This window comes from Lissotriton vulgaris, chromosome 6, assembly GCF_964263255.1.
Source record: "Lissotriton vulgaris chromosome 6, aLisVul1.2, whole genome shotgun sequence".
Lineage (NCBI taxonomy): Eukaryota > Metazoa > Chordata > Amphibia > Caudata > Salamandridae > Lissotriton > Lissotriton vulgaris.
Genome location: NC_141694.1, coordinates 408290361 through 408316547, shown reverse-complemented (window position 1 = coordinate 408316547; position 26187 = coordinate 408290361). Strand labels below are relative to the sequence as shown.

The following is a 26187-nucleotide window of genomic DNA, read 5'->3' as shown; positions in this document are numbered from 1 at the left end:
TGTGTGTGTATGTGTTCCAGGGAAACATACACTACCTACCTCTGCCCATGCTGTAGATAGTTCATTAGGGATGTCTGCATTGCTGTTCACTGTTTGCTGTAAATGCTCTCTGCATGTGAAGAAAACTTCACGGCTGCTGCACATGCTGCATCTGGTCCCCTTCTGTAAAGAAGCCGTACACTTGCTGCCCTTTGTGCTGTAATCAGTTCTTTTTATTTTAGAGAAACCTGCTTTGCTGCTCTGCATGCTGTGTGTGTTTGCTAGTGAAGACTGATGTATTCTTTTCATCACACAAAAGCTAAAATAAACAGTATTGTCAATTGTACTTCTTTGACACTTATATAGTGCTTTCCAAGCCTTTAAGAATTCTGGGTGGACAGGTAAACATCAACTCTGTTATAAATGGTTGAGAGTCTTGGTTGTTGTGCTGGCTTGGGAAGATAGGTCTGTTGCGGGAGTGGATTGCAAGTATGATGTAATCATGTTGTAGAAGGCATGATGCAGTGCAGTCATAGATGGAGAATGTGGCGAAAGTGACCAGACGAGAGCCTTTGAGGCCGAGACCCTTTGGGGAGTCCCTGGTGAGGGAACATCTTGCATAGGACTCTCATGGTGATCACAGCAGTTTGGTCACTTGGTTAACCTGAGGATAGTGAACAGGTAGAGGTCATGATCAGACCTGGTTTCTTTATCTTTGTGTAAGTGTATGGGGGCAGATGCATTTCCTTAGGCCAGGTGGCGGTGGGGTCATGTTCTTCTCATCAAACAGTCTGATTTCACCAATGTCTGGTTGTGCTTGCTAACTTTCAAGAACTTAAAAAAAAAAAGTACCCTTTTGATCTATTCCACATCTTTTGCTTTGGCCTTGCAAAGCTCAATGTATCCTCAACCAGACTTGATACCTGATTAAGTACTGGATCTTACTAAACATATCCCCAGGTCTTCACAATTTGCAAAAAAATCACGAAATCAGCACTTTTGTAAAAATGCCGCAATTTTTACAAAAGTGCCTGCAAAATATGTACAAAAATAAAATAACTGCTGTTCACCCTCTCTTTACTGGCTCTGTGCTGCCACTGAGCCTTTAAAGGGAGGGTGAGCAACAGGCAGGCTGCAGAGGCGATACATTCCTCTGTTGCCTGTCTTTGAAATACACCTCACCCCCTCCTGAGCAAATAGCCTTCAGGCCGCCTCACACCTTTGTGTGCCCCCTGAGGACCCTGCAGGCCATTTGAAAGCAAAAGTCTGCAGTATTATTGTGGCAGGCACATATTTTGCCCACCGCAAAAATACTGCAAATATTTTGGCCACAAATTTTGCTTTATTTGGCTGCGAAATTTGCCACCTAAAGCTGAAAAAAAAGAAAAAAAAAAAAAAAAAGAAAAAAGAAAAAATGTAAAACTGAATCACTACTCCAGAAGTCTCTGCATTACTACCTGATATTAAGATGAATGACTTTATTTATGGCCCTCTAACCTTGTGATGTTATTAACAAGGATGGGAGAGGATGTGGTCTGACGGCTAGACTGCAGACTATGGATCTGGGAAACCAAGGTTCGAACCTCAGGGTCGCGTCCACATCCTGTGATTCTGGGCAAATCACTTAATCTCCCCGTGCCTACCAAATTTTTTTTTTAAATGAATGTGTCCTTTTGTAACGTAACTAGTGCTCACGTAAAGCGCTCCAATACCTTTGGGTCGAGTTTGCGCTATATAAATCTGCAAAAAATTAAAAAAACAAGGACAGAAGGACTGTAGCATATATTGTCAGCAACATTATAGCAGGTGTGATGTGCATTCTTGAAAGACGACATCATATGCACAGTAGGTAAATCACCCAATGAAATCCACAATTGTGTTACTTTCAAAGCAATTCCTTGCACCTTTGATCACTTCAACATAATTTGGGGACTTTAAATCAAAAATGAGATCATGAAAATATTGAGACAACCAAGGAAAATCTGCTTAGGTATTTGCAATTTCATCCATTGCGCCTACTGATTCTGCTCTTAACCGTGGTACAACCTTTAAATCATCTTAGTTTCCAGAAACAAATCACAATGGCTTCCCAAACGTGAGATTGTCAACTGTAGGATATTAAGACAATTCTGTCCTTGTTACATTTTCATGCCGTCAAACGCACAATGCACAGTCATGTCCGGTCACGTTTGCATTATAGTTGTTCTCTTTATGTAGATCATCCATTGCATGCTTTACTTCCACTACAATCGATTCTTCACTCGTCTGTTAATGTCTTGCTACACTTTATTTAGACTGTCAATGTTGGTTATCAAATGTGTTTCATTTTCAATGTAATTTTCTGTGTACTATTTTCTCAAATGTGTGAAAGGTTTTTCTCTAATTCATGTGATTTCCTCCAACCTCATCAACGTACCAGACATTCAACCACCCAGGGTCTGTTGGTATGTCAGTGGCTCCATGCTCACTTCCCTCTTTCAGATCTTTTAGCTTCTTGGGTTAAAAACTCTGGAATGGCCTGACAGTTTTGTGAGGCACTACCTTAGTCTGTGTTTAAATTACGCCTGATCGGAATCATATTTTGAACTTGGATTTCTTGGAGAGATTAATAACCCTTCTATGAAGTTGATGCCTTGTGTATGTCTGACAACATATTTAAGATCCAGTTTGAATTGTGTGCAGTCTGCGTGTGTGCTAGAAGCACTATATACATTCAAATAAATAAACACCGTGTGTAATACGCATCCCAAACATACATCCAGGAATGCAGACTACTTTTGAGACTATACTAATGAGGCAGAGCCAATTCGAAGACTCGTCAGTGCTATCAGTTATTCATCTGGCCAACCTTTGCATACGTAAGGCAGCTTATTTGTGCTGCGTTAGCGGACCATGGTTTTAGAACCATGATGATCTGCATTCTCAGGTATTTATAGGAAACAGTTTTATATCAGAAGACAGTCATACAATCTGAAAGAAAAAGCTCAACAGAGTCCTTGGTATGCAATTGAATCCTGACCTGCGACAATCATTAACAACATGAAGAAGATACATTAAACGCAGTTACACAATTTTACTTCTCACAGGGGAAATACGTACAGCTGAAACTCAGTGTGATAGATCAAAGATCATGTAGATGCTGTAAGAGGAACCATCGTTTTAAAAACTCGGAGATCCAAACCATGAGCTCTACCCACTGGATTACCCTCACATCCAGTATACTGGCACAATATCAGTACGCTAGAAACAGTCAACTTGAAAACAGAACAAAAAAAGACAATAAGATGGCCAACTATTTTTAGAAAACTATGTATAAAGCATACATTCTGCTCAAATAACAGGCTATTTCAATAAGATTACTTCGTTATCCATACTGTTTACATCAATGTTATTAGTAAGATCGTAGTCATTGCAGGAAATTTCTAACATCAGCGCTTATTAGTGAAAAATGGTGCACTATGTTAACCATGTTCAATCTGGGAGCTTGCCATTTCTTCCCAGAAAAATTGTGCGTTGTTACACAACGTAAGAAGTTGTACAATCACTTTAACGTATTGGAGAAAAAAGTCCCTTTAAGCATTCAATACTGTGACCATTATTTCCACTTAAATAGCACACTGTTCATTTTCACTTGGTTCCCTCAGCTAATGCAACTCTACTGTTACTTTGATCAGTGAAGTATTTTATCTGATACATATTTTTGTGTTTGTCCTTTTCCTAACATTATTTAGGTGCATAATCAAACGACGAGACTTGAGCTTCAGCTTCTTGAACATTCTCTATCCACAAACAAATTAGAAAAGCAACTATCAGATCAGACAAATGACATCTCACAGCTGCAAGACAAGAACAGGTAACTTTAGTTCTTAACGTAATATTTATGAACAACTATGTACGAACGGATGACCATAAGAGAAACCTTGTGCACATATTTACTGATTACTGTACAAAGGAAGGAGAAGATGGGAATCCTAACCTCCCTTTCTTTCCCCCACCAAGTCAAGAACCTTGAGTTCACTTCTCTACTCTGTCAGAAAGACTATGTCAGACTTTTATAGCTCAGAGGTCGAAACAATTCTTGACTGCTTCAGGTCATATATTACTAGAAGAAGTAATTAAATAATACATATATCACCCAGATTCATATGCACACAGGTAACGTCTCAGCACTGCTTGGGATGGATACAGCTATGAATCTGAGGCATGGTGGTTTTAACACTTTGGGGTTTGTAAGTCACTTTCGTATGCGAGGGAAACATGCCATCTAGAAAAGGCTACAAGAAATCATAAGGTGAGCAACAACTGAATAACCATTAAGTGAATGTGCTCCATTAAACATAACAAACACAAGGAGATGATGAACAGAGCGCTGAAACTTTTCAGACACTCACCTCCTTGTATTTGTTGTGTTTGCCCTAGGTTGGCAGGGTATGCCCAGAAGTGGGTTCCTTGCTCACTTTGCCACTGGATTCAAGCTAGCCTGGCTGATGAGGGGTGTTACTCCAGAACCGGTCCCAGGATGCTTGTTTCCGGTCCAGGGAAGACCTGGCTTGGCAGTTCGGGCTGGACTGCTCCCATGAGGAACAGGATCAAGACTGTTTTGCTTATGGCTGGGTCTGAACTGGGGTGGCCATGTGAACTAAAGAACGATGATGGATTCAACCCAGATCTGTGATTGGGGGTGAGTATCTGAAAAATTTCAGCTCTCTGTCCATCATCTCCTTGCGTTTGCTCCATTAAAAATAAACCATCTTTACATTGCCATACAAAAGAATTTATTGAAAGTAAGTTGTCTGCATGATGAACTCACAAAATTTAAAATATTCTGCTTCATACACAGGCACCTCATCACCATAGCAAAACAACCTCCTATAAACACATGAAAGTGGCCTACGACAAAACAAGTAAAGGAGCCTTTATCAAAAGCAGTACTCTGTTGAAAACGATCCGTCATTGACCCACCACTACTCCATTTAACTGACAAGCGCAACACCACCAAGTAATTTTCCACTGAAAACATAGACAAGATCAGATCTGACGTTGTAATCACAAAGCAAGCTACCATTGTTCATCCTATCATACAACGAAACATACTCATATGGACCAACTTCCAGATGATTTCCACTTCAGACACTACTGACATGCTGGCCATCTTCTACAATCATGTAATGATACTCACAAAAAGCACTTGCACCCCTCGTCAGAATATTGATTTCCTCTCTTGCACAAAGCAACTTCGCAATTGGTCTGGAGACAGCCAAATACTGCACACTACCAAAGGAAGTAACCTGCTAAATAAAGCTAACAAGATTACCATTAATATTGTTACATTTATTACTAGTGACTCTTGACATCCTATGGTTTTACTACCCATTGTTTCTCCAAGTACAGCTTTGCAGAGTGCTAAGCATTGCCTAGATTATAAACGAAATATTTATATTTCCTTGTAATGACAGTTTCAACAATAGACATTTTTAGAGTTTTGCTTAAAAATTGAATCTTTGTTAAGGATAGAAGCAATCACCTAAGAATAATAAGTGTACGAGAAACGTCACGTGCAAAAAGTGGATCCATTGTGTCCTATGTATCACATGATGAGCTGTGCCTTCCAAAAGCTTTTAACAGATTCTAAATTGCGCCCAAGTCTTTTGAAGCACTTGAGTCGACATCTTGCATCCTTGGGTCAAACGCAGTTCTTTGTCAAATTAAGCTCCAAAGTGTCCCAGGCAGAGAATACTCTTAAGGCATGTGCAAGATGGGAGGTCTAAAATGTAATCAATTTCAATTTCCCTTAAACCATTACACTCCAATTAACATAGAATCTTGTGATCATGTTTCAAGTAGGCGTATGCCTAGAAACAGGAGAATGAAAGGCAATACGGCTGGGAGGCTAAAGAAAGTGTAAAGTGAAGAAGAAACTAAGTATAGAATCTAAAGAAGCTTCCCCTCACTGCAAGAGCTATATCTAGCCATGAAGAGCGCAAAAGGATGCAACATGTGCCAATATTAGCTAATAGACAAGGAAAGCAAACAATATCTGATGATTGAAATTAGGTGACTGAAATCAACGAGGAACAAAGGTTGAAAACCCCATCACTATTCTGTGTTTTTACGGGGATGTTAGAAATGGCGATTTCTGGTTGGCTAAGGCTTGCGCCAAAGCCAGGCAGAAACCACCATTTTACGTCAGGGCAAGGAAGTCACCCGCCAAGATAACCCCTACTCACCCTCTTGGTAGCATGGCACAAACAGTGAGGTTTATCTCAGAGGCGATGTGCAAAGCGTTTGTGTGCGCACCCAGCAACAACACCCAAGGCCCACCACAAAGGAAACTCCACACAAGGTTATATATAAAAATAGCCTTTGTATTATACCAAACACATTAGATAATAAACACACAATTTACACTGTGCCACTGGCACGGGCAGAATTTACAGGGGATTATACACAGGACAGGGCCGCATGGACCACTGTCAGGAATAAGCACTTGGTGAACTAGCACTTTGCAGGAATAACGCTTAGCACATAGAACATATAATAACTGTAGCACCAAATAGCAAATGTAGCACACAACCAGTAACCACTGGTAAAAGGTGAGTACCACCTACGCAATCCTAAACACCTTAGGCAAATATCATGCAGGGAACCATAAACTCACTAGCATCACCTATATTAGGAAAACACCCTCCTAAGCATAAAAATACATTTAGGGGTATAGGCATAAAAGCATTGCATATGATATAGCAATCACATTAGGCAGGTAATCACATTTGCGCAAAAGATCACATATGGCATAACCATGTACCCCACGCAAGGGCACAACACATGAACTGTCCCCCAGGCCAACCTGGCTTCTCAGTGGCTGAAACGCCCTGTGTCCAGCAAAGTCAGGGCAGGCTGCACAGGCAGCAAAAGAAGAATTATAAGGGCCTAAACGTAGCAGCTGCCCACTAAATGCTGGGCAGCTGTGGGATTGCGTATGGGCACCAGCGTGCCTTCTGAGCCTCCTCTGGGCTTCCAAATAACCCACAGTGCCCAGGAATACAGGGGAGCGTGGCATGCTCTAGGACTAAAACAACTGCGCCCTCAAAAGCCTTGTGGGCTGTGAATAAACAACTGGGGCCGAGAGCCTCTTGGGCTCGCAACAACAATGCCCCCAAGAGCCTCTTGTGGTCTCGACTAAAAGGCTGCCATGCGTTGGAGCCACGGGGCTCTGAATACGAAAATGCCCCACTACATTGGAAGAGCCTCATGGGCTCTGAAAACAATGAATGCCCCCAGACGTTGGAGTCCCGCTCAGTGGACTCCAAATACCACAATGCCCGGGTGAAGCCCTCAGGGCTCTGAATCAAAAATGCCCCCGTGCAGAGGAGAGACCCGCCGAGACGCCCGCACTCACCGGCTGTTGGGAGGCCCGTCTCCGCTGGGCTTCCCGGCTCCTTTCTGTGGTGGTTCTGCGGTGTCTTGGTGCTCGGGCGGGTTCTTGGCAGATTCCTGAGGAGGCGGGGTGGGCTCCCGGCCTCTTCCACCCCCGCCGCCACACTTCTAGGTGAAGTCCAGTGCGGGGTAGGCTCCTGCCTGGACTCTTCCACAGCTCACCTCTCCTCTTCTCACCGGAGCGCGGGGTGGACTCCCGCCGGCTTCCGGTTCTGTTTGCGGTCCGCCCACATCGGCAGCAAGGCTGCCTGACTTCCTGTGCGGCTGCCCGGGCTGCGACGGTTTTCCCTCGGGGCAAAAACGAGGGGTAGGCACACTCGAGGGTAGGAAGGGACAGCGGGGTGAGCACCCGCTAGGAGGCACTAAAAATCGGCAAATATGCGGCGTGGCCAGCCGTGAAAAAATGGCACAACGTGGGGTGGGCACCCGCTCTGAATTAAAGCAAAAGGGGGGAGCCCCAAGCCGGGGAATCCCTCAAGGTAGGGATCACGGCTCCAGCAGCGCCAATGCGCTGTTTTTAGAAGGGGGAGGCCAGCGCTCCCCAGGGCTGGCAGGCAGGAATCCCCAAAGTCCAGGAAAGTTTCTTGTAGGAGGTGGGGGGGCAAAGGCTGGGCCCAGGGGCCAGCTCACAGGGCCCTCCAGGCAGGGAGGCAGTCCCCAGAGGCGGTCCTCCTGGCACCCAGCAGCAGCAGGCCCCCCTCAAGGTAGGATCAGGAAGAGAACATTTTGGTAGGGGGTTCACAGCCCCTTTTTATACACAGAAACCCTTTGTCTGTGTCTGTAGGGTGGGGGAAAACCAGTCGCAGCTGGTTTTGGAGCACTCCATTGTGCTCAGCCCCTCTCACCATTCACTGGCCAGGCTAGGGTCATCAGTCGCACCGCAGGGGAAGGAGCCAGCATTGTGTGGGGAAAGCCCAGCCCTATTCAGGTCCCAGGTGCACTCCTCCCACCCATCTGGCTGTCAATCTCCCTATTCACCACCGGGGCAGACCCATCTGACTCCTGGAGCCAGGCTCACCAGCAAGCTCCAGCCAATCACAAGCCAGACAGTCACTGCGCCTTTATTACACAGACATGACAACTTCTAGAAGTGGCACTTTCACAGTAGACACATTAACGCTGTACACATCATCGCGCAGCATTCAATCTCACGAGTCCGCACATACCAAACTCGCCCCTGCACTCCCCGTGCATCAGGAACTACCAGGGACACATACATTCCCCATGCATTCCTATGGGAGGGCAGGCCAACCTCACTACACGCACTCAGAGTGCGCACGCACTTTACACTGGGACACAGTGAAAGTGCGCAGAAGCCAAAAATCACTAACACCGGGTCACAATTAAAAGCAAAAAGTTTAGGGGTGAACCTGCCAGAAGGGCCAAGTCCAACAGGGGATAACAGAAGTTCAACGACCACATACTTTATGTAAAATACACTAGCACACCGCTATATTGCAAAACTGTAAACCACACAAAGGCACTCAAAGTATTCCAAACCTTATTGCAAATGTCAATGATTGCCAATATTATGCCGGAAACTGTTGAAGTATAGAAAATAAATGGTAATAAACATTCGGAAAATTATTATTATTAATTTGATTTACTAATTTAAAGAACTCTTCACAAGATCACTTTGCATGTTAATATTACCAGTGGAATGAAATTGCTGCAAACACGAAAATGCCTGAATAAGGATGCTGATGAAACGTAAGATGCAGTTGCCCTTACCCATTGTTTCTCCAAGTACAGCTATGCAGCTGAAAAAGAGGTGCTTGGTATCTGTACTTATCATGACAAACTACAAAATTAAATCAGGGTTTTGTACTCCGTGCCCTGTGATTTGACTTGTGTCAAGTTTCTATAATAAAATTGTATGTGACCATGACCTTTTAGTTGGCAATTTGATGATGACACCCGTGTCTCTACTCATATGCTGTTTTTCTCTTTCATATGACATTTTAAGGGTGGAACAACACTCTCAAGCTCTAGCAGATCTAGAGCACACCATCTAGCTCGCCCAAAGCAATGTGCCCTATGTAACTCAACATAAGCAGTTCGCATTTATGAAAAGGCAGCATCCGACCAGGTGTGCAATGAACTCAAAGTGTACAATCTGATGTGCACAAATGCATCATGTAGGCAGGAGTTCTTGACAGAACCGAAGGTGGTGCAGGGTTCAAAGAAATCTTTAAACATTACTACCATATAGGTGGGGGAGGAAGGCAAACAGCCTTTTTAACATGACCACAAGTTGAGAACTGTCTCTCTTCAAAAACTCAAACGTCACCAGTGCTGTTCTAAACAGCTATTCTGGGAAGATGTTCTTATCTGACTTCAGCATCGTCTGATATCTCCTCCTGGGCTCCCTTATTAGCGGGTGTCAAAGTATCCTCCAGTAATATCCGGGAACTATGGACAGTGAAATGGTTTAAACAATCAATGAAAAATTCAAAGATAAACAATGACGGGGTGGTCTGGTTATTCCAGCATTGAAGACGATGAAATGAATGTGATAATATTGGTGTAAAAAATAAAATCACCATTGTTGTGCACTCAGAGAGATGTACTTTAATGCTAAATTCGGACACTGGTATGGTAAAACAAACAAAGCTAAGTGTGTATAGAAATATAACGTAAGACTTAGTTTGGTACACTTTTCATACTGAAAAATGAATCATATTTTCTAACTCCCAAGTCCTTGTCTGCACTCCTCTGAACGTGATGTTTTTCATCTCTAAAAGTAATTGTTTGATATGAGCACTATGTAAACACGCTTTCGGATATTCAATTTCCGTTTCCACATGAAATTCTGCTCTGTCAACTAAACTACACAAATATTCTTAATGGAGGGGGCTTAAGAGCAGTAACTATGTTTTCCCTAATGATCAATAGAGGAAATACCATCTGCTTGCATGAAACAATAAATGTTCCAAAGTTCAGAGGTTCTTCCGCTGGAGTAGGATAAAAAGCATTTCCACAGCATCACTGTCTCTCGTTATCTGCACAGCCTTTCTGCTAGACCCTGGTACAACACTGAACTGACTATGGTAATCAGTTATAAAAAGGTTCTGGTGGGAAATCTATGCAAAGTGTGAGCTAAAGTATAAATATAGTACAATGTATTAACATTACACCTCGGACCTCGAAAATGTTTTAGAGTAGTTTTATTTATTGAGGACATAATGATAAGATATGCAGTATTTTTCCCTATATGAAAGGGAAGTTTCTTTTAATTAGGCAGCATACAGTTTACCAGATGCTGTTCATACAAAGCATTTTTCTTCTTTACCACTTCCCCAATAAAAGTTGAAATGTCGTGACTTCGAGAAGAGAGATGTAAAGATTGGTCCAATGCATTCATTGTCCAGTATTCTGATGTATGTATTAAAATGGCTCGATGTATGACTCAGAGCTTACTAATAATATTACATCCGTTCTCCAAGAGCATACTTTCACATCAATTTATTAAACATCCTGCTACTCTGTCTTTCTTACGAAGCCCAAAGGGTTTCTGCATATACTTCTGACAGTGACCCGGTTCTCAGTGAAGCAGCAATGCACCAGTATGGAATAGTGCAAATCCATCCAAGGAGATATTGAAGCGGTACTGAATGAGTAGCATATTGAAATACGCCTCTGTAGCATATTGAAATACGTTTCTTTTATCTAAATGCAAAATACACCAATTTTCAAGGAGCAAGAAATGCATTAGAATTAGAAACATAGTAATCTGCACCACTGAAGACTTGTTAAAACCACCTGTATTCTAATAAATGGAGTGAGCTTACAGCATTGTCATTAATGCACAAAAGAGCAAGGTAACAACAGGTGACTGCCATATGTTGACAGGTTTGTCGAATGGATGAAAACATCCATTAAATGACATAAATGATGCCCTCTAATATCAATTTATCCAATAAACGTACATTAAACAGTTTTGGGACATCATGCACCACCTTCTCAAAGTGTAATTTGAGCCTCAGTGCTACTGCATAGGACTTACAGTAATGCCTAAGGTTATTTTTTACAGCTCTAGCTAATTTTAGTTGTTTTTTGTATGTATTTGGGAACTTGTGCTGTTTTTCTTCCCTACATACTTAACACATCAGTGGCATTCTTGACCAAAGTAAAGAAAGAGGCTGGGATGGCAGAAATCCAGCGCTAACATAGAGACTACTATTCTCCAGCCTGGCTAATGTGTAGTTATAGTAAACTGTCTGCAAGGTCAACCTTAATGTATACATGGCACGCTGAGAACACATTAATGTACAAAGCTTTGTATTGGTGTAAACTGAAGCTGCGTCCCTTTTAAATTGCAGTCCATTAGAGATACTTTTAGATCACTCTATTTTGGAAGACAATGAAAGGATCATGTTTTTCATGCAGACAACTAAGGGCTGAACATAGGCAGCATTCTTAGACATGCAATCAAGCAGATCCTATGGCGTGCATGGGTAGTCTCATCTGTAATGGAGAATGTCAAGAGTAAAGTATTCCAAATTGGATGACTTTTGTTAGTGTCTTTAATGGCTGCACTTAATCCCAGTTCCACAACATCCACCACACACATACTTGGAACTCATAACCCCACTTACCATTTAACAGTACACAAATCAGGACTGGCAACAAAACCATGCTTTTTCTTCCTTCAGTAAATACATACGTTCTAATTTTGTTATTCATTTGCTTGGTTTCGTTTTTCCTCTAAATTTGAATTTAAATGCAATCTACCTGAAATAGGTCCAACTTTTGTATCAACACGGAAGATCATCATGCCAACACACTATGTAACTGGAAATCAAGAGAGTCAAAAAAGAAAGGACTCACAAACATATAATTAGAAATGTCTTACCTGTTTTTGCATCTAGGTATGTCCCCATCTCTTTTCGAATCTAGAAAAACTTACAAAGCATACCTTGTTCTTGAAGTGTATGGCTCCCGCACCTGTGAAGTGTTTCCAGCATCCGTCTTGAACAATAACTGAACATTTCATACTCAACAGTTGAACTGTAAATTCTTAACTATTGCAAATTACATATCCTTTGGAAACATTTGTATAAGTACAATGCACCTCATATAATCTCTGTATCCTTGTAATGTAGCAACTATATTCCTTTATGATAAACGAATAACATACAAAACAACTGAATAAAATCCAGTAATCTGAATATTCTCTTTCTTTTAAGACTTTGTTACTTTTGAAACAATTGGTAATTTATTGTTTTCAGTTTACAACCCACAAACAATGCCATAAGAAAATATTTAATTGATAACACGTCTTAATAGCTACATAATGTGGTATGGTAATTTTGAAATCCTACCTTAAAACCTATACTAAGTCATTAGATTTCTCTGCATATACTCCTCTCCTGTCTAGTAGGTAAACGCAGGACTATGCAGTCTTTCATTCTTAAGGAACGACAATTTTTACAGGAGCACAGTACATGCTTATAAAGTAATGCTATTTGCAAAATGTTAGTTTTGTGACAAACATGTCCAATTGTTATGCAATTGTTTCTAGTTATTCAAAAGTTAAATCCAAGAAGGACACATTTCATAAAATAGATAACTTAAAAATGACAGTAATTGGGTGGATAGGTAGGCCGAGATATTATTTATAATTGAGTCATGAAGGCGAGGCTGTCACGAAATAAAAGACAAAAAGAATAAAAACAATCAAATAGATGAGCTGGAGAAAGGCAGATGCAGTTACCTACAAAAGAGGAAGCAAGGCATATGCTTGCCACACACTGCAAGCACTTTCAAAAGAACACAAATTAAGCACTTTGCAAGGAGTGTGTTACACTATGCAAAACATGACAGGACTACGAAAGCAATAGAGAAACAGGCTAAGGTAATCGGAGTGATTTGTGCTAAATTGTACGAAAAAATTTAAATACCATTTAATACAGATGTGTAAAGGGTTGAATAGCCCTAGGATGTCATCTAGGTCGATAAACACCTCTTTAGGTTATTGCTGAGAGGTAGGCGTTTTACTGACATATGCAAAGTGTTCTAAGGAAAGAGAAATGAAAACTGAAGCACTAAGAGACTCCATCACTTAAATACATTTAATAGTAACACTGTACATAAACTGCAAAGTTCTGTTTTCAGACATTGAATAAATTGGCCATTTGGCTGCTATGTCAGAGTGCAAAAAATGTGACATAGGGCCTGATTTAGAGTTTGATGGCTGGGTTACTCTGTCACAAACGTGACAGATATGCAGTCCGCCCTATTACAAGTGCCATAAGATATATTGGACTCATAGTACAGCGGACAGGTTATCCGTCACATGTGTGACGGAGTGACCCTCCAAACTCTAAATTGGCCCCAAATTTGGATAATCAGTAAAGGAGGTTAATCTAGCAGGTGGCTGCATAAGTTCAATTGTGAAGCCAAATTCAAAATCACACATTTATGGCAAGTAAATCCTGAAGCTGATGAGCCGTATGCAATGGGAGGTGAGGGCCTAGAGTGCTGAGGTTCAAAATCCCTATTTGCTGGATCAACCACTGCCATATCTGTTCAGACTTCCTTTTTATTTGGCTAAGACCCTACTCAATGCCCTGGTCAAAAGCAAACATGGAAATATAGCAAAAGCCTCCTCCAGCCTCTTGCAGTATTTTTTCCACTTTCAGATCATCAACTTTGCCACATGCTTCCCCAAGCCACTGCCACATCCAGCTGTTGCTTTATAGCAGGTCTCTAATAAAAATTCTTGACTTATGCAAAAGGGTCAATGACACATTCTCTTCCTCAATCTGCAGATAAACGTATACCTGCTCATTATGCTTAGTGATCCTACATTTCCTGGCCACCTGCAAGTGCCCATGAACTGCATTCAGATTTCACACCCTCACCCAGCTCTCTTACATTGCAACACTTTCCTACATTATTGTCATATTTGAATTTGTATCGGGCACCTAGCAGAGTACACAATACTTAATGTTTCAGAAAGCCCACAAACCATCATCAACATAAGCAAATCAACCATTAGGCCCCTATAATTATGATCAGATTTTGGCACTATGACCCACTATTAACTAAATTAGTGGCTACATTATCATGCTAGATCATCAGGAAAATTCCTGTGGAAGGTTGGAACATTGCAAAGTTTATTCCTGTTGGGCATGGAATAGATGGCAATTATACTATGTGTGGTCTGTGTGGTACCAAGCTTTTTGGCTTGTATAAGCTGTATTTAATATCAGTAAGAACCCTCAACGAAAACTCTTCAGTTCAGAATTCTGTCTGGAAATATATGCATAAAGAGCCAAGCCACTAACAGGCTTTTTCAGATAGAAATAAGGTGAAAGACTGGATTTACCCCAAGATGCATCAACAACCCAATTTGCGATTCCTTAATAGCGAAGAATACCGGTTCGCTATTAAGGAATTGCAAAATGGAATGCATCAAGAAATCACTTAAAAAATAGCGAATTCTTAGAATTCCTTAATTGCGAGTTGCAATTAAGGAATACCTCCCCATTCAATCCTATGAGCCTAGAGGCCCATAGGAATGAATGGGAGGACAATCTCAATTTGCGATTGGCAATTAGCGATTCGCAAATTAAGATTGCGATTTCAAGGGTGCAGGGGTGTCCAAAGGACACCCTGTTGCATCCCTGAAATTGTTATGTGCACATATGTTGCGCACATACATGTCCTTAGGGCATGTGTGTGCGTAACATGAATCTTTGAAAAATGCACTTTAGTGCATTTTTCAAAGTTTTTGCAAATTACCATGAAGTTGTACTTCAAGGTAATTTGCGTGCCCTATTAGCGATTTCACTATTTTAAAAACTTTCATGCATTGCATTTAAGGAATCTCAATTTGAGATTCCTTAATTGCAATTAATCGCAATTTAGCGATTTCTACGATTGCGATTTTTGCATTTGGGATGATGCATCCCATTTCCAAAATAATGCTCGCAAAGGGGCAGATTCTGAGAATCTGCCCCTTTGCGAGCGGTTTTTGTTTGATGAATCTGGGCCTTAGTCTCATAATCAACGGGGCTAAAACAGAGGAAATCCTTGTGCATGCAAAGCAAGTCTCAAAGGACAATGGCCAGATATTGGGCTAACTATCTCATAATGCCTCCAACTTACAGGCATCAGAAACTCTGTCTTGTACTGTTGGGTATCCCACCATGCTGTAGTCCTAGATGGTAAGGCTACCTTTGGCTGGTTTTTTGTCACTTATTGAAACACGTATCATAGAGATTCTGTATCTGACTGGTTTCTGCACTCCTGTAGCAAAGCTCTATCAAGAGAGCAGGCCGCACAGACTATGAGACCAAAACTCTGTTAGGACCTCTGTATAACATTACTTAATGGCCACACACATGGCATTTGACTGCTTACCTGTACCCTCAAGTATACAGCTCAATTAAACAAGCATTTGCAATCCAATAGGTCTCGCATTTACACGAGTTTGAACTATTGGCATTCCAAATGACAATGCCTTTTATTTAGGTTTTGTTTTTACAATGTAAACAAAAAGCATTGTCATTTACAATACCAATAGCTTAAACTTGCGTAAATGCGAGACCTATTGCATTGCAAATGCTTGTTTTTAAAGAAACGTATACGCTGATGGTCAAAATCCAACACTAGTATCTCTGTCTCCTCTTTGATTCAAGCCCTTAGACCCACTGTAGATTTTTCCATTTATAACACCATCCTATGAATGTTATCTATACTGCATGTTTGAAGATTACTTTTAAAACAAAGTTAATGGATTAATGGTATGAAATACAGCAAAATTACCTACTCGTTTGCGGCTATGTCTGACTGTTCTGCTACTTCGGCGTCACTATAGCGGATTAGATTACTGCTTCATATTAGCTGGTCTGGCGCGGGGATAAGGGAGGCTACCTATTTGGCGCATGCGCAGAAAGTATTAGCAGGGAGTAAAGAAAGTGAAAGCACGCCATGCACGTGTTCTGCACAAACGCCATCAGGAGCCGTAAACGTGCACATGGGCTGTCTGGGCGAGGACGCCGGAACTCTGCAGGCTCTATGCTGAAGTCCTGGCTCCATTAGAGGGACCGGGTGAACAGCGATGCAGACTGTATGGCGCCAAAGGCAAAACGGGGCTCCCGAGTGATGAGGAGAGCCCCGTGGCGTGAGCCGGTCAGACGCCATGCGAGGCAGGCTGCAGGGGCTACCGAGTGGTGAGGAGAGCCCGCGGTGTGAGCCGGTCAGACACCATGCGAGGCAGACTGCAGGGGCTCCTGAGTGGTGAGGAGAGCCATGCAGCGTGAGCCGGTGAGTGAGAGCTTAAATGGGTGCATTGCCTGCGCCCATTGTGTTAGCGGACCCATGTCACTCGCCCAAGTTCACACCATTGCCTGACACTCCTGAATGTAGCACGTGGGCGAGTAGGAACAAAAAAAATCACATCTCCATCACTTTAAATTTTTGTGTTCTGGTTGCCTCCTAATTTTGATGTTATAATCGTTTTTGTCCACTTTCCCTTGCTTTATCTGTTCCGCAGCTTTCTGTGGTTTGTTTTCGGCTTTCAGTGGTTATACTTAAGTAACTGTGACATAAGCGCACAGGGAATGTGACTGGTTCTAGGCAGGGAATTGAGGGGGCAGCCTGTTGGAACAGAAAGAAAGCGCGCTAATGAACAATAACACCAGAGGACACAGACGGAAATTAAAATAACTATATGATTGGATCAGGCAAAGAAGTAAGTGATGATCAAGAATTGGAACAGTATGAATTAGTAGAAGAAGAGCTAGAATTTAAATAAACGGGTGCAGGAGAATAATCTGTCCTTGTGCTGCTCTCTTCCATGCAAAATGTATTTTATGAGCCTGGCTCGATGCAATCAATAATTAAATATGCCTCTCCCTGGTAACCTAAACACAAAAGGTATCCTTCATGTGCCGAGACGAATGCCTTTGTGAGCAGAAGGGTAATAAGTGAGGAAAACTGTACGGTGTCAGCGTCGCAGCTGTGTGGTGCGCAACAGCTCGCCAGGGCATGAAGGCACGGTAGGGGTGGCCATTGTTTTGCCCAGGGCCCAGGTTTTGCTATTCATAGATGGTCTTTGAGAATTCTCTACCTTTTTGGAAGTCGTCTATTTTTAGCACCCCATGGGTGCTGCACATGCCCCGGGCATGTGGTCGTATGCACAATACACATAATGGAACAAATGTTAAGGTTCAATGTGGGTTAAATTTGTGCCTTGCATGAGTTGCTGTACACGTTTCTTTCCCCTGCTGCAAACTCTGTTTTTAGGTGCCTATTCCAGTCCATCAATTCTGGTGGTCTTAGTGTTGACGCCTTGTCTGTAAGGCGCACGCTAAAGGACACGCCATGAGCGTGCACATCGACTGTCGGAAAGAGACGCCGTGAGCATGCACATAGAATGTCCGGGCGCCATGAGCTGTGCATGCGTATGGTGCAAGCAGCCGTTGTGATAACGCCGCAAGCCGAGCCATACGTGTGCACAGCTGATGTCTAACGCATGTGCACCTATCCTGTCCCGCATCGCTAAGCAAAAAGACAACAATAGATCTTGCTTACACGAACAGCGCATGGCGCTGCATCGCTAGGCGAGACTTGAAAAAGTCTACCTACATTCCAAAACGATTTTTCGTAATAATATTGACTAACTTGCTTGGTAAAACATGAATATTATAGGTCACAAAGTAACATGTAAACTTCTTAATCATGAACATTATTTTTACTGATCTTTTGTTTACACTTTGTAAAGCAAATGATGATCTTCATGACCCCACATCAAATAGGAGCTATGATGAAAAACACAGTCATGAGAGCAGTCTGAAGTACAATTGATTATGATACAAGGAATCACAATATGCAATAGAAAACATCTCCGATCTTCATTGGCTAATCATGTATTTGTATTACAGAAGCAGTGCCAGAAGCTTGTACTACCTTCAGCTGATCTTTGTTACAGTCTTTTCACTACATTATATTTTAGAGCTACCAAATGCCAGAATTTGTGGCGCGAACCTCTGAAAACTCGTGTGTCAGTAGAGTTTGAGTCGAAATAAAGACTATGATGTCATAGGTCTTTAAACTCACCAAATTACAAAAGGTCAATCAAAGCACATATACTCAATGTGAGTGTCAATAGCCCGATGCGTCATGTTTTTCACCAAATGCCGGCTAACTGAGAAAATTGGATTGATTATCTGACACCTCAGGAGTTTAAATTGGTAGGAGTAGAACAACTGATCATAACTCAATTTGTACGTAGACAAATGAGACGAATGAAATCAATATATACATTAGAAGCGCAACTGTTGTGTGTTATGCTGCCCATACAATTTGTGACAAGGCCATTTAGTACGAAGAGTACAATCAACTGCATGTATGTTTAACTTATGTCGAGTTAAGTTTTTCAGAAGAAGAGTAAAACCCTGATTAACAGCCCAGTACATTCTCTGGCTTCATGTGATATACTGCATGGAAATCAGCGGAAAGTATATATCACTTGTGCCTTTCAGTGATATTTATTTGTAGTAATGTTATGCTAAATTAAATTTAAATTAACTATGTTTTTTATTTATTAAATGGAGTGTGAAACTCTTATGATTAACGTTACAGCTCCATATGGGAATTTTCGCACTAAACTCCACAGTCACTTTACAAACAGGATTTTTGCAGAAAACAGACAGTAAAGTGAGCATAACTCGAGGACGATAGATTAGATGACTGCAAATTCATCTTAATGCTCATACATCCTCTGTATTTATTCCTCATTAAATACATTGTTTTCATACATGTAAAGGAAGGAGCACACTCTTTATGCCAATATTTTAAATTGTTTTTGCAATAACATTTTAACGGTTGTTTAAAAAATCACATTAAAAAGTATGCACAAGCTCATTTTTTGTAAAGTAACAAAACATTTCTTGTGGGCAGAAAAAATGGAGGATTTGCAAACATATTCTTTTTTCTTGATCAGCTTTTTAGAGAAGAAGGTTCTTGACTTAGAGGATAAGCACACAGTGCAGATCCAGTCCATGAAGGATGAGAAAGATCAGCTTCAACTGCTGGTGTCTAGACAGAATTCAGTCATTGAGGAGCTCGAGAAGCAGCTAGTATCAGCGACTGTTAACAACTCGTTTCTTCAAAAACAGCAACAGGACCTCATGGAGACTGTTCACAACCTGCTTACCATGATGACGCCTCCAAACTGTAAGTTAGAGAAAGTAATCATGTCAGTGGCACCAAATTAGCGAGCTCTGTAGTGTTGATGCTTGGCAGCCACATGTTGGGCGAGACGAGAAAGTGACTCTGCTAGTCTCGAGACTCGCTTTCTTCAGGTGGTACAAACAAACCTGTACGTTTCTAAAATGGTTACTAGAGAAGGTACCAGTGGCAGATACAAATATTTTTCTTAGTTCTCTATAAATAAGACTGCCACAGAAAGTGCATGTTTTAGAATTTTCTTTTGTTAAATTACCGATCAATTTGGCATGAAGTGAATGGCTTCACAATTGCATGGGGCAATGGCAGATGTATTTTATGTCACTCGATCTGATTGCAAATCTCCTATTTTGAAAGTCGATTATGGCATGGGGAATTACATTTGGGGAGTTTTATGTTTGTAAGGCGAGGGAAAATCCAATTTTGGCATATCTAGTTTTTAACGATTTATAACTGAAATGACATAATACAGTTCAAGTTCAATTATTGCGCTCAATGTATTTCTATTGAGGAAAGGTTGTTTTCTGAAGCTGTTATATTGCAAGAAAGTCAGCTTATACATACCATATCAAGACCTACATTTAATTATCTGAAAGTATCTGTTGTGCTTCAGTGCTTAAATTCGCAGGTGTAAAATCAGAGGATTGAAGTTCTAATTCTTGCTTCACCCCTTGACCAAAGTTGGTTATCCTCGTGCAATATGTTTTTCTCCCCATGCCTCAGTTTCTTTTACTTCCAAAATGGCAAATGCCTAGAAATATCTCCATCCCTGGAATCAAGTGCAGTAAGGAAAAATACAACTGGTTCTCAAAGTGGACCGGTGAACATTTGTACTACAAAATGCTGTTGTGTGTCGCTTTTGGAGAACAGATATCTGCAGCCAAACACAAGCCTACATTTTGGCCCTAGTACAATACCATTCCAAGAATAATAACACATTAGATGGTTGGGGTGGTATTTTCAGTGAGGATAAGTAGAGTAGGGCTCCATGACATAAAATGATGGGATGACATTCAGGGGAATGTGAATTCTTGAGATTACAAATGAATTTGCGGCCAGCTCTTGACATGCCACTATCATTAAAAAAAACAAGAATGTCCCTGAAATCCGCAGGCCCTCTTCATCTAGTCACAGTGAAGGACAGAGCACCCTTGACAAATCATGCCATTCGCATCAAGACTGCTGTCCAGCACGTTATATTTAATTTAGTAGGTTTATATAAATTACAACTATGAATAATACATTCTAAACTTGGAAGTGTTAAATTACATTGGCTATTAATAGCTGTATATTTATCACATTAGAAGCCTCGGAAAGCAAGGAAACAAGACGTCAGGCAGGCAGGAAGACATAGCTTCCAAATCATGGCTTATTGTACCTTGGCAAGACAAGGTGATATAAATTAAATAACTATATCGAAATGCAGCTGCATAGGTTACTCATCTGTTTTTGTTTTGTCTTTGATTTTAGCACTTAAGAACCCTCCTTTTACAGCATATGAGAGTAGTGGCAGAGTGTGGCCGGTGCCAGAGCACAGAAATTGCATTCATGTCTTTCTGTAGGAGCTCACACGCCTTACCAGGAGAAGCTTGAGGGCAGCAGATAAATTGGAATACAGCTATAGGTTCAAAACTTCTTTTTAATGTACAGTGGGCTCACATGACATATGCGATATTCAGTAGTTCCTCTCTGGCACTGCTAACCTAAAATTAGGCGCTATGATATACTGCTGTTTGAACCCTTTTCCGCCCTCTTTTGAAGTGCTCCTCCTCTTTCTCATTACTCCCGGTTTTACACTCTGCGTCTTTTGTCACAGCCTTCCTATGGTCACTCAATCCTTTTAGGTGGCTGGTACTTTTCTACATCTGGTTTATTTAGGTAGCATGAACCTAGCCACATGGATAACTGAACACTTCACAATTTACAGAAAATAGAATATATTAAGTGTGGAATGAACTAATCACATTCAAGCATAGTCAACAGTAATAAGGAGAGTCATAATGTAGGTCGTGGGAGACAGAGGGTGATATTCACATGTATTCTTGGGAATCATTGGCATATTGTCGAATTCTTATTCCTTCCACATTTGAAATCACACTTAGGGTTTCCAAGTACATATCGAATGGAACAGGGGAAAATATGTGATTCTTGTGGCAGGGACTGAAACACTAACCTTAAGATCTTCCCCTTATTCCCAATAATGTTCACCTGCCTCTGTCTCTACCATAGGGAGCTTTATGTTTTGGCACCATCTTATCTTCCCCAAGATAAAAAAAGATTGGTCATTATAACCACCAAAAACCAACAACATGGAATCACCCAAAGACTGAAAAGATAATATAAAGGAGCTCCTAAACGGTGAGGTACTGCCTAAAAAGTCCAACTATCCCTCATAACAATAACTATTTGGTAGGTTAGGGGGAAATATAGCGCTTAAAAGTATATACCACATATAAGAAGAACTGTCTATGAAATGCACTGTGTAAAATACCCATCATGTTAGATTTGATTGTTAGACCAGTTACTTCGATTGCAGGGCCAGTGAATTTGGGGTGATCTTTCTGCACCTCATAGTGTGGTTACAAAGGTCAGATTCTCATAGTCAGCAGTTAAGGTATATTTCTAGTTGCAAATAAATAAATAAATACTACTGGACTCCACCCAACAAGAAGAGTTCAAAACTATTTGAACTAATATTTGAATTTGAGACATAAGACCGACTCTAGAGACAACCTTCTGTCCCTCAATGCATCAGGTAAGGCCACTGACTGTCCTATATTGAGTCCATATCTTGTTAAGTACACCCTCAACTCTACATGACAGAAATGCAGTCTTAGGATCATAAATCCTAACACACAAGGTGATGACCAGCCTCAGGGCCTTGTGGAAATGGTTGTGGGTAAGAATATCTTTCCTCTGGACCCTAAAATCATCTGTGCCCTGATTAATTCCAAGTCCCTGTGAAACACAAATTTGAATTTATAGAGTTCCTGGACACATATCAGTTAGACATGGTTTTGTAACTGAATCTTGGGCTGACACCTCGTCAGGATTAGACATGGCTGCAGCTGTACCACCCGGTTATGCCGTTTAAAGATTAGACAGAGTTCTTAGAAAGGGTGGCGGATTAGCTGTTATCTACCTAGACACCTATGCTGTCATTTTTACGCCAGCTTCCTCAAATGAATGTGAAGCATGTAGATTTAACTCTGAATTACCCAAAAAGCAGTCTGTTGATGGCCTACTCGTTTATCGTCCCCCCCATGCCGAGATCCACCTTCACACAGCGATCAGCTCCCTCTTAGAATCTTTTTCCCTCAAATCTGATTTTACAATATTGGGCGACTTTAACTTTCATTTAGAGAACCAACTAGATCATGAGACCGAAACACTAGTAGATACCTTGTCATGCCTTGGTCTTTCCCAGATAGTCGACGGCCCCACACACCTGGCTGGACATACCCTCAACGGAATTTTTACAAAGAATCCCTTTGTCACCAGGCTGGTGATCCTCCTGTTGGCCTGGACTCATCACAGAGCTGGAGTTTGTGAAATTGAGTTCTATGTTAAAGCTCCCCCTTCCGAGATCTCCCATAAGACACAAGTCTCTCATGCCTGGCACAAAATGTAGGCTTCTGAGTTTAATCTGCTCCTAGCATGGACTCAACCAAAATAGACATCCGACATAGGCAAACTGATCATGAACTATTCAGACTGGCTGACTTCCACAGTTAACATTCTTGAACCTGCCAAAAGCAGAAAACACAAGAGAAGAAACCTTTAGCACACTGGATAAGTGACTCCAATGGAGGAAGGACTATAGCATGCTGGAAAAAGAAAAATACTAACACGGCATTGCAGAATATAAAACCTGTCACTGAAAGAAAATTCTTTATTAAACAAATTAAATTGGCTAAAAGCTCTACTAAAGAACTTTTTCAGATCGTTACCAAACTTACTATGACGCCTACTTGTAACTCTGCAGGATGCGGTCAGGCTTTCTGCAACTCTAATGCTAATTTCTTTCAGAAGAAAGTGGAAGACATTTTCAATACGTTCTCCACAAACAACCCTATTCATTTTATGAGTAATGGCACCTCACTTGTGATCTCAGGAAAAAACACTTTTGGGGAATGTTGGACTTGTCCCTTTTTGCAGGGTCATCCCTGAGCTTTTTACCTTCCTCCTATATTTTTTTCTGACCTGTTGTTGGCTATTTTATGACTCTGGGCACTTTACCACTGCTGATCAGTGCTAAAGTGCATATGCTCTCCCTATTGTAAATTAATGTATGTATTAATTGGTGATTCCATGATTGACTATTTGGTTTACTTGTCAGACCCTAGTACAGTGCACTGAGTGTGCCCAGGGCATGTAAATCCAAATGCTTCTGGTGGGCTTGCAGCACTGGTTGTGCCACCCACAGAAGTGGCCTGGTAAAATGCATCTAAGGTCTGCCATTGCAGAGCCTGCATGCAGTCTGGTACTGTCATGCTGACTGGGCAAGTGCACCCACTTGGCAGTCCCTGAACCTTTCCTTGTCTTCATATCAGACACCCCTATGGTAGGCCCAAGGGCAGGGTGCATTGTAAGTATAAGGTGGGACAAGACCTGATGTGTGTGGCATGTCCTAATAGTGAATTACGGTCATTTTCCTTTTTCACTATTGCAAGGCTACATGTTCTCCATAGGCCAGAATGGGCTGTTAGAATTATTACATTTTATAATCCTAACTGACTCAGAGAACATGGTAAAAATTCAAGTTTAGTATGCCTGGACTCAGAATGATAAAATACTTATTTTAGTAAAGTGGGTTTTAACATTCTGTGTTTGCAAATACCACTTATAGAAAGTAGGTATTTGCTTGCCTAAACCTTTCAAGCCTGCCTCTGCTAGGTTGCATATTCCTTGTCTGGAGTTTGAGTGACAGGGCTGGGGGTTTCCAGGAGATAGAATGAGTCAGCCCAGTGGTAAATAGAGAGATCTGCATCTAGATGGGAGGGGGGAGTTGCACCTGGGACATGAATAGGACTGTGCCCGCCCCCACAGTGCTGGCTCCACCCCCTGTGGTGCGTCTGATGTCTCTGCCCTGCACACTGAAATAAGAGAAGAAAGACTGTCAACAAAGTGCTCCAGGGCTGTACTTGCCTTCCGCAATGCTGGCTCCACCTCCTGTGGGGCGTCTGATGTTCCTGCCCTGCACTGTGAAAGGAAAGGAGAAGTCTAGTAAACGGAGTGCTTCAGAACTGGTTTGGACTGGGCACAGGCCCCTCTCCCCTCAGAGAACAAAGGATTTTGGGGTATAAATATTGGGACCCTGATCCCAAGAAATTAGATCACTTCTGGACTTACAAGACGAAACCTCTGCTGAGGAGAGGAACCTGAAGAAACTGAGGTGAGACTATTCCCAAGCTGAAGTGCTGCTTGGGGGATTGGCCTGCAGTGGTTGCCTGACTGCCAAAGAGAGGAGAAAGAACTTTGTGGACTTTACTTTCAAACTGTGGAAAAGATCTCCAACGGCTTGGAAAGAAAGCTTGCCCCCTGACCGAAGTCCCAGGACCAGTGGACTTCACCAGCCTTTGTGAATTGCTGCTGAAAATGCTGTTTCAGTGGCTACAGAGGCAGGCAGCTGTGACTGACTCTCACGACCGACCCGGTGTCCTGCAGGCACCACATCAAGCAATGTCCACCTCGAACAATGCGAGCTCTGAGCTCACCGACTCCGTTCTGATGCCGTCACCGAGCCATTGCCCGCACCGCGACTGGTGTACACTGCGTCGTGCAACGCCTTGCTACACTGACTATTACTGGTCTGACCAACGTGGTCACTGCTGCTGACTCAGAGTCCTGTGAACGCACCGGAGTTGGGCACCGCCTCGCACGCTTTGCGACGCACCACCCGACTCGCACTGCTGTCCGGACTGATCGACGCCAGCTCCCGAACTCCGGCTCTGTTGCCGCACCGCAAGCACCGCATTGAAGCACCGTCTCGCCCTGCAACACACGCCTTGGATCCACCAACTCTGTCAACGGGCCGCTGCCTGCACCGCATCGAGGGACAACACGTCCTGCAACGCTTCCTTTCTGCACCGCGACGAACACCGGAACGGGCTCGCACATCCGTGCTGGCTGCCTCAAGTAAAAGGTACTGTGAATGAGTCTGTCGACAGTTGAGTGGGCCCGTACCGACGCGGCCCACTGGATTTGCTAGACTCTATGTTATTTCAACAACGCTGTAGCCAGACCGGGCTACAGACTCGCACAGAACCTTGAATTAAGCCTTTTCACCAGAACTCTTGAAATCTAATAGTACTGTGGATTCTTTTTGTTGTTTATTGGTCTTGTGGTAACTCTATATAAAATATACTTATTTTTTTATATAAAACGTTGTGTAGTGTCCATTTGTAGTGTTGTCACTGGGTTACTGTATGTGGTCACAACTGCTTAGCTTACAACTCCTCTGAGATAAAGCCTTGCTGCTCGTGCCAAGCTACCAAGGGGGTGAGTAGGGGTTATTCTAGGAGTGTAATCCCCTTATTCTGACTAGAAGAGAGGGTCCCTATTTGTCAC

At 42.1% G+C, this 26187-nt stretch overlaps 2 protein-coding genes across 2 annotated transcripts in view; one reads left to right on the top strand and one right to left on the bottom strand.

Moving 5' to 3' along the window:
* MCPH1 (microcephalin 1) overlaps positions 1 to 26187 on the bottom strand; it is a 1506891-nt gene that overhangs the window by 497477 nt on the left and 983227 nt on the right. The window lies entirely within an intron of this gene.
* ANGPT2 (angiopoietin 2) overlaps positions 1 to 26187 on the top strand; it is a 177655-nt gene that overhangs the window by 106490 nt on the left and 44978 nt on the right. The window contains exons 3-4 of the mRNA XM_086926416.1: positions 3711 to 3832; positions 19373 to 19605. Of these exons, the coding sequence (XP_086782542.1) occupies positions 3711 to 3832; positions 19373 to 19605 (355 nt within the window). The remainder of the gene's footprint in view (positions 1 to 3710; positions 3833 to 19372; positions 19606 to 26187) is intronic.